The sequence below is a fragment of the Dermacentor silvarum genome, chromosome 4 (genome assembly GCF_013339745.2).
Source record: "Dermacentor silvarum isolate Dsil-2018 chromosome 4, BIME_Dsil_1.4, whole genome shotgun sequence".
Taxonomy (NCBI): Eukaryota; Metazoa; Arthropoda; class Arachnida; order Ixodida; family Ixodidae; genus Dermacentor; species Dermacentor silvarum.
In genome coordinates this window covers 71,369,678-71,382,437 of record NC_051157.2, presented here as the reverse complement: position 1 = coordinate 71,382,437, position 12,760 = coordinate 71,369,678, and the positions used below count along the sequence as shown (strand labels likewise).

Sequence of the window (12,760 nt, the reverse complement as noted above, 5' to 3'; positions counted from 1 at the left end):
CGGGGTATCGGAAAGGGGGAAAAGCGCCATTTCGGCCCGAGCACAGTCGATGATGATTATGCGCACAGCTAGGAAGGAGTGAGAGCGTCGAGATCATAACAGGCCGTGTCGTCGGAAGTATCGAGAATGTGAAGCAGGTCAAGGGGCTGAACACGACCGAGTGATTCTCCGCGCAGTAAGGTCACAGGGGATTGAAACGGGTTACACACAAGCATAGCGGATAATCCAGATACAGTGTTCGTCCTCTTCTTCGCTACAGCATTGCTACTCACTTACAAGGCTGGCGAAGTGGGCTTGTTGGTACATCTTGAATAAAGGTGATGAACACGAGGGCAAAAGAAGGCACATTGGCAAAAAGTCGGCCTGTGGATATAATATTCCTTCTCGTGTCCTCGTGTTTCCCTGCTCTTAACCACCTTTACTCCGCTACAACGCAGGAAATAACTCGCCGTGGTAGCTCAGTGGTTATGGTGTTTGGCTGCTCCGCACGAAGTCGCGGCACGAATCCCGGCCACGGCGGGGATTCGAAAACACCCGTGTACTCAGATTTAGGTGGGTGTTAAAGAACCCCACGTGGTCGAAATTATTCCGGAGTCCCCCACTACGGCATGCTTAATAATGAGATCGTGGTTTTGGCACGTAAATTATTATTAATATTATTTGGTTTGTAGAGATATAACACAACCACACGAAGGAAATAGGCAGGGAGCAAGCTGACAACTGCCACCGAGAGGGGCACAACGCCTGCCTACTCTTTCAAAAACTCAATAATCAAAAAAGAAACGCAGGAAATAGCGCGACTGGAGTAAATAAAGTAAAGCATATAGACTATTTTCCTCTTCGTATAGTGCACTACTTCGTGCGTGTCGTCCCCTACCTCATCGACGTCGAAAGATGGCGATGTGACGGCTGAGGAGCGGCGAACGGGCGACGAGGATGGAGACAGCAGCATGCTGTCGTCCGCCGGCTGTTCTCCCGCTGCAGTCGGCTGGGCTTCGGCGTTCGGCCGGGACGACATGTCGACCAGGTAGCAGCGGAGAGGAAAATCGCCCACGTCGAGGTTGTCCTCGAAAACGTAATCTTTTTTCGTTAGGTGGCTGCGGGCAAAGGGGATGACCAAATCTCAGCGATGTGACACGGTGACAGCGCGAGAACAAAAAATGCTACTCGATAAATGCTGCATCTATCTGTATTTTACAAATCGTATGAACCCCTCATGCAGAATAATGGAAGCTTTTTTTTTTCTTTTACTTTGGAAACAAGCTACACATCTTCATCGTCCCACTTTTAAGGCATATTCCAGCATAAAAATAGTACATGCGCGCAGGAAGACAGCTTTCTTATCTGATATACTTTGCTGAGGATCGCACAACAAATTGAAATATAGTAGGTGAAATAATATTGTCGCGAGCTTCACAACCAGAACACAAGCTAATCTTTGCACAAAATGAAAATGAAGACAAATGTACGCAGCACATTTATTTGTGTACTGTTTATTTAACTGCTTCACGATTGTCTCACTTCATTTACATTCCATCATACAAGTTGGATCCGCGTAACTTTTTTTGGGGTGTGCTATGGTGCTAGATATATAACGGATTCAAGTTGAATAGCCATGTCCCAGAAGAAACGTCATAGCCGTCGCCATCCCTGCAGGCCACTGCTTTTTTTAGTTGTTATAACACAATCCTTACATTTTAGAGCATGATTTGTATTTGTTGCAATGCAACAGACTATTAATACACAGAAAGTACTCCTCCTCTAATGTAAGAACGAAAATTCTGAAGATTTCGTCGTTCTCAGAAGAAAGAGGCGCACAGTGCATGCTCTAACCAAAATCACGAAAACTGACACAGACCATTGAATATGGAACATTTAGATCTTTAAGCCAGTTGAAAAAACTAAAGTTGTAATTGTATTCGATATGCGGCCCCCTGTTTCTTGAAGAAAGAAAGAAAAAAAACCAAGAAAGCAAGAGAGTCGAAAGACCCATCACCGGGGTTACTATAATTGTGCGCAGCAGCTAGACTTCTTCATTTGCTGCAAAGATGTTTCCGCATAAGGCTTAGCAATAAATAGCAATGTACAAAAATGCAAAGCGTGAACTGTGGCACACACACACAAGGGAACTATCGTTTTGCGTTGCCTTTAAACATCACATTTCTATTTTTGTCTCCCTATACTCCAGAGGCGCTTGCGAAAGTATCCTTGAGGTGCATGGCTGGCTTCGTCCGGTGCGTTTTCTTACATGACGGCAAACAAGATAAGAACGCTGTTTCCTGCCAATCTCAGCATTCGTTTCAATAGAAGGGTCAAGTATCTGAATGCGCACATTCGGGCACATAGAAGCACAAAGAACCGACCTTATCTAAGCAACAGAAGAAATTCCGGGAAAACTAAATGAAAGTATCGTAGCAAGCCGATCTATAGGATGAGCGGTGCAGTTCCCTGCACTCACCGTCATCGCCTGCTTTCTTCTTTGTGCGTTTTGTGCTCTGACCGGCGCGCAAGAATTCTGTCAACATTGAGCCCTTAAATAAAGTTTAAAAAAAAAACGAAAAATAAAACGTGCGTCGTGCTTGGGCGCCCTTACACTCGGAACTGAAAGAATAAAAGCGGAAATGCCTCGCGAGTAAGCGCGCGGCGACAGACACAGTTGTCACAGGAACGCGACGCTTTCCGAAAGCAAAGCAGTGCCTCTTAGAGCTGTCCGTTCAGATGCCAAGCTGTCCCTCCAGACGTCCATCCAAATGCCAAACGAGCCAAGCCCTGTCTTCCTCAGCTAGAGGTTGCCCGATCAGCTTAACGCGATAGCAAGCTCTTCTTCTGCTCTTCGGTAAAGGCAGCCAATTCGGGAGTTACTCTTTCGCGAAAAAAGCTTTACACGTATCTTCCCTTATCAGGTCAGGCATCGCCGACTTGATTTAGTCCTCCATCCCGACGGCAAAATTGACCGAACTGGAGCAATCGGATCACCACTTAGAACCTTGAACAATCTCGGCGTAAAGGCGAGCCACACCTCACTCCATTCATTCATTCATTCATTCATTCATTCATTCATTCATTCATTCATTCATTCATTCATTCATTCATTCAAAAAGGAGTGGATAGGACTAAAAGTAGTAGCAACGACTTGACAGAGGTCCCGGCTCCCTATTACATGGCAGTACAGCTGTCGCGCAGAATGAACATCGTTCAGAGATAACAGATACTTAGAATGCTTAACACAGTCAATATGCATACAAGAACATTGTTTTACATTGCATAGACAAATGTAAAATACAAAAAAAAGACTTTCATGCCAATAATACCGTAACTGAAACACTTCTATTCTAGGGCAGTTTCCCGACAAAAATACTTTAATAGAAGCGAACAGAGCATCAAAATCCTCCTTGAATATAGCTTATGTATTAGTACAGGCATCGTTTAACGTAACGATTGTGTATAACCGTATGCTCGGGGGTAGGGCAGCAAGCTCTTACTTTAACCCACCGAAAAGCGTAAAGAAAGAGAGGAGTGTGTTTGCTGAGAGTTGATTATATGGGCGCTCATGGTTGATTCTCTGGTTACCCACTGCTGTGGCTTCATGGCTATGAAATTGCGCTGCTGAGCACGAGGTCGGGGGTTCGATTCCCAATCGCGGCGACCGCCTTCCCTATGCGGGCGTAACGCGACTAATGCTCGTCTACCACATTCTCAGTGCACGGTGCTGAACCTATAATATGGTCAAAAATATTCCGGAGCATTCCACTACGCATCCCCCATAGCCCACTGCGTCCGCTTCTGAACGTTTAACCCCACAATTTTATTTTATTCTGGTTCATGGCTTTTTCTCTTTACTTTCAGCAAGCTTGTTTTTGTTTCTCCGCCGTCATTTTGCGTTCGCGTCTTACAGGAATTGGAATAACCGGATCACCCCGTAAGCATTTTTTAAAGCATAGTATTTATAAGATGTTGACTCCTTTAGCTGCTTTAAGTGGCACCGGCTGCTTCTTTCCTCATAGAACATGCATATGCTCTATCTGCTGTTCCGTTAAGAAACAGTCCCTTACGCTCAGGTGCCCAAGACAATAAGACAAAAGCTGAATCGGGAGGCACTAATCATTAAAACGCTCGCAAATTCTGCGAGTCGCCAGAAGAGTGAGGGAGGAAGACAAGGGCAGAGAATTAGTGACGACGATCAGTGCTTACTCGGTAGATGGATATAATTTAGCAAGCTAGTACTGTTGCTAAGATTTCTGCGGCAAACACTGGTACAAATTTTGGAAGGCGAACAGTAAAGCACCAGTAGAGAGAAAGCAGGCAAGAATATTCCAATGCCAGTTTTCTTGGCTTAATGAGGCAGTGTATCAAAATAACAACATTGATCAATATGTTCATAAAAGTAATCTTGTAAGACAATTATTAACATCTAGTAGAATATGAAATTTTCATTCTTTGTTATATCCGTACTAATATTATCGCCTTAGTAGAATTATTATTGCTTTAAATGGGAGGTGCCGGCATCTTTCCGTAACATGTTAATACATGTTTAACAAGTTAAAAAAATTGCCTAGCGTGCATTTCTCGCACGATAAGCTATGTTCGTTTCAGTTTACTACAAAAGGAAATGATCCTGCGCCCGGCTAAATACACAAACTTCAAAAATGTTTTTAATTCCAATAAGCTTTGTTGTGGGTCCTCCTGGCGAAAGGCTGCGACATACAGCTTGAATGGGCCAGAAGGCACTCCCATGGCAGCAGTAAGTCTCCTATCGGCATACGTACAACATATGAGACACTCAACTGTTAGGACATACAGTTGCGATGTAGCAAAACAAATGTGCAACATGTAAAGATATATCCACCTTTTTAGATAAGTACATGGTTTTTATAAAGAATCAATTACGCTTAGTGAGCAACAATGCCAAGATGCATATTTTATTATACATCACGTGCATGCCGCATCAGTGGTTACATCTCTGGTAGCGTTTAATTCTTTTTTATACAAGTGAAACATTTTAACACACCAGCATTTGCAATCCGTTACTCTGGAACGCATGCCCCAGGGGCGACGTGCGTTTGCCTCAAGGCAACTGCGCATGCGCAGATGCTACTTTGCCGACACGGGTCATGGTGTTCTAAAAGATTTTTCTTTCCTTTTTCCATACCTGATGTTCGCAGTACAATAGGGCGGGTTGCAAAACTCCTAAAAAAACAATACCACGCGAAACAAGACTCAATACGACTTCTCAGGCATGAATTCAGGACTCTTCTCGTCTCAATGACTTTTGCTTTTCTTTTTTTTTAGCCTAGCGTCTGTAAGGACATTTTCAATGCCTTCTGTGAACCCGGCGAGCTACCTTTGCAGCCTTCCGGGCACAAAGGCACCAACCCACGCGATTTCGTAGAGGGCAATTTAAAAACAAACCCGGATGCGCCAGGTAATTTCACGCGGCACTGCAGACGATTGGTGGTTCTGTTGTATATGTTAATTCTCCACCTGAGTTGAATCTCGAGAGCTGCAGAAGTGGGCTATCTCGCTACTCTGTTCTTGTGTTATATTGCTTCCATGTGGTCTGTTGTTACCTGGTCAGCTCTTAGGTGTTCTCATGCACGTCCTACTGTTCTGCTTTCTTTTCTGCCTGTCGTCCTTTCTGACAGAGGAATTTTATTGTATTACCGAGACTTTCAACAATTCATCCCAAAGCTCTATAAGCAAGCCAGTGAATATAAATGTAGGCCATAAGAATGGAACTTCCAGTGTATACTATAGCTACATAAATTGCAGTACATAGTTGCCTTTTTTTTATGAACAAGGCTCTAATTCTGGATAACGTATACGACACGAAGCAAATTTCTCCTAAATTCTGGATATGTTAGCAGCAAACAGGCACGCGCTACAAATTGAACGCAGAAAACCAGTTAGTTCTAACTACGCTTATCTTCAGCAATAATTATCAGCTACTGATACGGGCAACAATGCGTTTTTCTAGGTATACATATATAACTAAATCGCTTAACTACAAGTAGTCATGAATACTCACATTCTTTTTTAAATAATCTGCCGTCCCTGTGTCGATATCCAAGTCTGAGCGTTCAGGTTCTTGCAGGCGCATGTCGTAGACTCGACGATGTTAAGAAAGGCTTCCCCGCCGAACAAACGCGATTACCCTCTAGTAAGCCACACAAGACCAGGGTTGAATCCGCTTAAAGGAGACAACTTATTGCGGTGGGGCCTCTTTAAGTGCACGGCTACGTTTCTGTGGCATCACAAGATCGCACTGAGGGTCGTCAGTGCTAAGAACTCGCGTCTCCCGTAAACCGATATTGACATATTCTAACGTCAAACCAAATGTCAGCTTTAAGTTACTCAGCCAGCTTTTTTGAAATTCCGCTATAGTGTATGCATTGTATATCAACGCAAGCTAACATGGAATGACAAACACAGGCGCTTTTACTGTTTGATACGCTATAACATTCGTCCAAACACAAACACTTTACACAAATCACCATCTTGCTTAAAAATTGCGGAACTTCTGCTTCTTACAAGTATGCAATTACAGTCTGCGAGACAAACCAGCGGTCGAACAAAACGGATGTACAACGGCTCTTATCAAGTTGTTATGCGCACCCCCTCCCCCAACTTTATTTATAGCTACAGGATATAAACCTATCGAAATCGCTACATCTCGGCCTGTAAGGGTTCGAATTTTGCCCAACTCTTCCAGATTTCTCTTATAAATACATCGTGCCGACTGAGGCGATCTCCATTGCCTAGTGGAACATAAATTATACCTCCCTCTTTTCATTACAGAGGGGAAGGGTAGGGGTTGGGGGGGGGGGGGGTAGTACTGTTATTTTCATGCAGAAACAATTGGGCACGCTATCCAGACGAGGAAGTAAGCGTTCCAAGTACTCGTCGATCAACGCGGCGCTATGACTGGAGCTGGGTGACACCGCACTCTGACGCTTGCAAGTCGGTAAACGCCGCATGCCTTCGCAAGGTCGACGACCATGTCTCTCAGGAACTCGTAGCGTTGAACCACTGCTCATCGCCGCTCGCCTATAAATCACTTCTTCCAACTATTTCACGATAAAACGAAGATGTGGCGTTATCAGGCCAAATGGCACTGCCGGGCTCTAATCGCCGTCCCGGACTCCGTTCATAATATTTTGCCTACCCCAACACCAAATTGGCTCCCATGACGATACTGAGTTAATGACAATACTGCTTAGATAAGCGTTACAATGCTTTGGTGCGAGCGTCGGTCAACTTCGCAGTGTCCAAGCACTCAAACTCGAGAATGAAAAGAGGCAATAGTGCGTGCTCGTACCTTCTGGCCACCTCAGTGACGTTGACCCTAGACGGCTTCGACAGGCTTTCAGTCTTGTTCGCCAGAGTGACAGTGTTGCCGAAAAGGCAGTACCGAGGCATCGTCTTGCCGACCACGCCTGCCGTTGCGTAGCCCGTGTGCACGCCAATGCGCATCTAAAAAAGAAACAAACAAATAAAAGCGCATCGTGGTGTACCTTATTAAATAAGTTGGTTGCCATCCTGTGATACCGCATGAGGTTCTGGTAATTATGCGGCAGGAGAATTCAACTTATTGCAGTCGAAGGTCCTCTCGTTTGTTTTCGTTAAAAGTTGTTTGGTCGCTCTCCAGACTCATTTGGTTTATTTATTAGTTACGGATATTGTTGTTCAACGAAGAAAATGTCCTTCACGTAGCACGTGGCGATTGAGAATTAGTTTATGCTACTCAGATGATAATCATGTGTTAAGGACCGTGGTAAAATGCACAAATCCTTTATGCCCTTTTCTTATCTTGCATTGCACGAAATATGGTTACCATACTACTTAATGCATTGAATGAAGGAGACGCAAAACGTCATTTAGCTATCCGGACGATTATCCCTGAAGAGCTCATTTCTTAAGGGTTTCGAATAAAACTTCTGCTTTTCCCAGTTTGTAATGGCTAGCACAGCGCCATTCTTTAGAGTACGAGATCCTAAATGCACAGCGGTTATATACACTTGTAGGACAAAAATAAACAAATCCTAGGGAGAAGTAGCAATGAAAGCAACTACAGGGTTAATAATTATTCAAAATTGATTAACTCGATATTGAACCTGCTTCCATAATTTGCCTGCGCTCTAGCTGATCTTTGGTCATCTTGGTGCTCCTACGCATAGATCTCAGCCGTACGAAACGCTTTTACTTGGATATAGATTGGCACCATCGTACTGCATTTCTAACACTTGCACAGCCCTGTACATAGTCATAAAGCCGGTATTCTCCACGAACTTAATAGACAAGATCAGCTCTGTTATGAATTTTGGCAGCTAGAGAAAAGAACGCCCACTAAGGAGTTGAAGAAAACGCTTCTTTTCTGCGGAAAATCAAAATAACACTATTTTAAGGCGCATCATCAGAGGTATTCAGTCACGGTACGTTACCTGAATTGGCTCTCCGCTGACGGGGTTGAGCACGCTCTTCGTGGCGGTAATCATGTCGAGTCCCATCGCAACCAGCCGATCTGCGTGGTCCTCCACGAAGTCTGGCACACCGGCCACAACCACGTACGCGTCCCCGATGGTCTCCACCTATGTGAACGAAATGGACCGTTGAGTACAAAGCTGCCACTAACACGGCGTGATGACTGATTATGGGTCAGAACCCCCCCTTATTACATATACGTGCATAAAACAAGCTAAAATCTCCTCAAACCACCAATATATAGGAAAAGTTTCGAAATATATGAGGCATGATTAATAGCGCACCAGTGCCACGTTCTTTTTTTTTTTCTTTTTTTTTTTTTTTTTTTTTTTACGGTGACTCCAAAATTCTGCAGATCCAAAAAAGCCCCAACTGTAACAAGCATCAGCACTGCTCGGGAAAATGGTAAGTGTATTAGAGGGCCAAATTACCTGTGAGTAGGCTGACAACTAAAAGGGTATTTCCTTTAATTACAAGCTGCAACAGCCAGTATTTTCGAGGACGAAACAACACTTAGAGTTTGGTTTTTAATAAAGAAATCTTGTGAAAAGTAATCAGTGAAGAATTATGGGGCTGAAACTTCACAAGGCCATGCCGCGTCTTTCAGTGGAACCGAATGCCTGGGGACCTGCGAGTTCTTCGTAATGGCAGCGTACTTTTTATTTCAGCCATGCTGCCAATTAAACGGCGGCGTAACAAGCCAACCTCCTGATTTGAAAGTCGGCTATCATGCGTACTACAAATTTCTGCGGAACAAAGTAAAATAAGAAGGTAACCAAAACGTGCTTTGCGGCGCCTAACAGTGGCCTAATGAAAGGCGTACTGGACATGGACGTCAAGTTGGAAGACCGTTTGTGATTTCGTGATCAGAACTGCTTGCAGTCTTTTGAGGGACGGGCGTAATCACCTTGTAGACTCCATGCACATTGGAGAGGTTGTCGAACTGCAGGTACAGCTTGTTGAGCAGACGCACGATGTCCATGGGCGCGCAGCTTCCGCACATGTTGGTGAAGCCCACGATGTCGGAGAACAAGCACGAGACCGTCTCGAACTTCTCCGCTTCCACGGGAAGGTTCTGGCAGAGACGCATGGCAACCTGAAGGAGAAAACGGGTGGCATCTTGCAGGAGGAAATTGCAATAAGAAGCGCCGCGGGTCAGGCTGGGCATCCAGAAGCTGGCATATAGTCAGCGTATAAAAAGCTGCCGCCGCCCAAGTGGTCGAAACGTAAAACCGAGCGTGCCGAATTCTAGCTCATGAATGGAGGTCCATAGCAGCAAACTTAAAGGTGTAAAGTTGGCCTGGTTGTTCTACACTCTGTCAAACGAAGACGTGCTTCTAAAACTCAGGTCTACGAATTTTAAACCACCAAGTACTTGGCGTGCCCGGGATGGTCCACGGGACTGTCCATAGCACGTGCAAAAGCGCAAATTTCTCTATCGAATCTCAGCAAATACAGAAAAACAATATATATATATATATATATATATATATATATATATATATATATATATATATATACAATTCGCGCTTTAGATAAGTCAGTATACCGACACCGGTACTTACACGTTAATCAAGACAACACTTCATTCATGCCCGATTCTCCTGACCAATTCCTTTTTTTCTGCTTCAATTCCTGGTATTTGTCCTGTGTGATTTGAGTTTCTTCTAAATATATATATTAGTCATTCATGTCTACATTATTGTAATCATTAAATACATTCAGTACTGTGAATCACCACAATACTTTGTAATGTATTCCCGCGAATTCACCACTAATTTTCTTCTTTCCTTCCCTCCTCTCTCTCCCTGTCATCTGTGTGTTCCCCTTTCCCATTCCTCCGGTATAGGGCAGCCAACCGAACGTTATTCTGGTTAACCTCCTTGCCTTCTGTCTTTGTCTTTCTTCCTCCTCCCACTGTTTGATATCTTTTAAACTATGTCTTTGTTCTACACTCCTTTGTATGTCTATGTTGATGACGATGTGTTGTAACTGTGCTACCTCATCACGGTTGCTAATACTTAGTTAAGCTGCTTGAACTACCTTTATGCCTTGGCATCCAATACCGCTCTCTACTTTGGAATAACTTTTATTTATTTATTTATTTATTTATTTATTTATTTATTTATTTATTTATTTATTTATTTATTTATTTATTTATTTATTTATTTATTTATTTATTTATTTATTTATTGGTTGATTAACTCTCTAACAACAGAGGCTAACTTAAGCATTAAATCCCCCTATTACGCACAGGTAGACGTAACAACTGTGAAAGCGCCCGGCAAAGGCTTCTTTACGCGTATACGATGGCGTTTGCAGAAGGACGGGCGCTTAATAGCCTAGCGCAATCTACAAACAATTTGCCGTCGTTGGAGCAATTTTTATCACCGCAGGAAGTTGCCAACATTAGTGAATACGTTCACCGAATAAACTTCCCTTCACAAATGCAACCATTCGGACAGCCATGGAGTTAGATTGCTTGTTCAGGCATATTATGCGCAAAAAAATAATAAACTTGCGAAAGGCATTTTAATCAACAGAGAACATGTCGGATTCCCGGAAACACGCTCCAGGAAATCAGCAAAGTTCTACAAAGGCACCGTATGCAACAGTGGCGGAAGCACACAAGCTGAGAGAACAACTAATAAAACTTAACTGGGCGCGCGGTGCTAATTATCGGCGAAGAATGCGTTGTCACGGACGGTAAAAAGTAAGCAGGGTTCTGGTAATCACTTTTTGTTTTTTGCTTCTTGTTTTATTTATTTATTTCTTTTTTTTAGTTATCGCAATCCTTCAGAATAAACAGCGTGAATAAATACCATTCAGCACAGAGAATCAGATGTGGAATAATATTACCCAGGTGTAGTGTTAGCATTCTGCGAACCTGTTCTTTCTCATCGGCTGCGACAACGCGAATGACGAGAGAGAGAGAACAACTTTATTTAAAAAGAGACCCAAGTCCGGGTCCACGATTTAGCATATCACAGCATATTATGGTCCTTCGGAAACTCTGTAATCAAGAACATGCAGGGTGGCAAGGTGGTAAGGTCTGACCCATATTCCACCAATTTCCGAGTTAAAAATACTGTGACGCGGGCCGCATCCGTCACTTGCGCAAAAACCTATTCGCGCACTAATGCAGTTCTTGAAGCGCGCCCGGTAGTAGCGACCTTTATATAGTCCTCCTGTGCATCCTCCCGCGTGACCACAGTGCTCACTTGTTCCCTATTTTAGTGGCGAAGCACCTTACGGCCGAGCAATGTCCCTCCCTCGTCGTCCGTTGTCCGTAGCTCTTGTTTGCATGGAGAACGCTAGGGGCGCCGCGGTGCACAAGGGCGTTCGTTCCCGACGCGCGCTCTCTTTCTCTCTTCAACCATGGATGATAACGGTCGCTTCTGATAACGGTGCGCCCGCTATGGATGAAAAGGCGAGAGTGGCGGCTCAACTGCAAGCGGAGTCGAGGGCTCGCAAAGCTGCTGCAGCACGGCGACGCAGACAACAAGCGGACACGGAGTCTAGAGCGCGGTAAGCTGCAGCAAAACGGCAACGCCTGCAAGCGGATTCGGAGCTGAGGGCTCGGGAAGCTGCTGCAGCAAAACAGCAACGCCGGCAAGCGGACCCGGAGCTGAGGGCTCGCGACGCTCGTGCTTGAAACGAGCATCGGCGCCACCAACCTCAGGTAGAGAACGCTTCCGGCGTTTTACCGCTGCTTCCCGCGCTCTCACAGCCTCTGGGTCCGCTTGCAGGCGTCGCGCTTCAACCGAGCATCGGCGCCACCAACCTGAGGTAGAGAACGCTTCCGGCGTTTCTCCGCCGCTTCCCGCGCTCTCACGTGTACGGGGGATTCACGGTTACCCGAATGATCCCCCGGTGCTTCGCCCACTCATCATCATTCACTTCGTGGATATCCGGTGATTTTTTATCTTTCTATTTCCTCTTTTCCTTAGGCCCAGTGTAGGGTAGGAAACCCGACGCTCGTTCGATTGGCCTCCTTGCTTTGACTTTCCTTGCTTTCTCTCTCTCTCTCTCTAGAGACCCCCAAATACGGTTATTGAATACGGCGATTCTAAAATCAAGTATGTGATATCTTGGAGCTACATCTTACCATATTCGTGTAGTACTGAAGAAATGATTTACAGCAAAGTGTTGAAGAGGTAAATTTCAGGGTTCTAAGCAGGCAGGTATTTAAATGGGGTCCAACTAGATAGGTTGAAAACAGCAAGCCTTCAGCTGTTCCATACCACTTATCTGGAAAATAAAAATTTAGTTTCTTTCTTAT

General features: G+C 44.5%; 1 protein-coding gene across 1 annotated transcript in view; it reads right to left on the bottom strand.

Moving 5' to 3' along the window:
• Positions 1-12,760, bottom strand: part of LOC119448693 (guanylate cyclase soluble subunit beta-1) — a 65,445-nt gene that overhangs the window by 2,675 nt on the left and 50,010 nt on the right. The window contains exons 8-11 of the mRNA XM_049665718.1: positions 9,386-9,574; positions 8,439-8,585; positions 7,316-7,470; positions 878-1,097 (exon numbers count right to left, since the gene is read on the bottom strand). Of these exons, the coding sequence (XP_049521675.1) occupies positions 878-1,097; positions 7,316-7,470; positions 8,439-8,585; positions 9,386-9,574 (711 nt within the window). The remainder of the gene's footprint in view (positions 1-877; positions 1,098-7,315; positions 7,471-8,438; positions 8,586-9,385; positions 9,575-12,760) is intronic.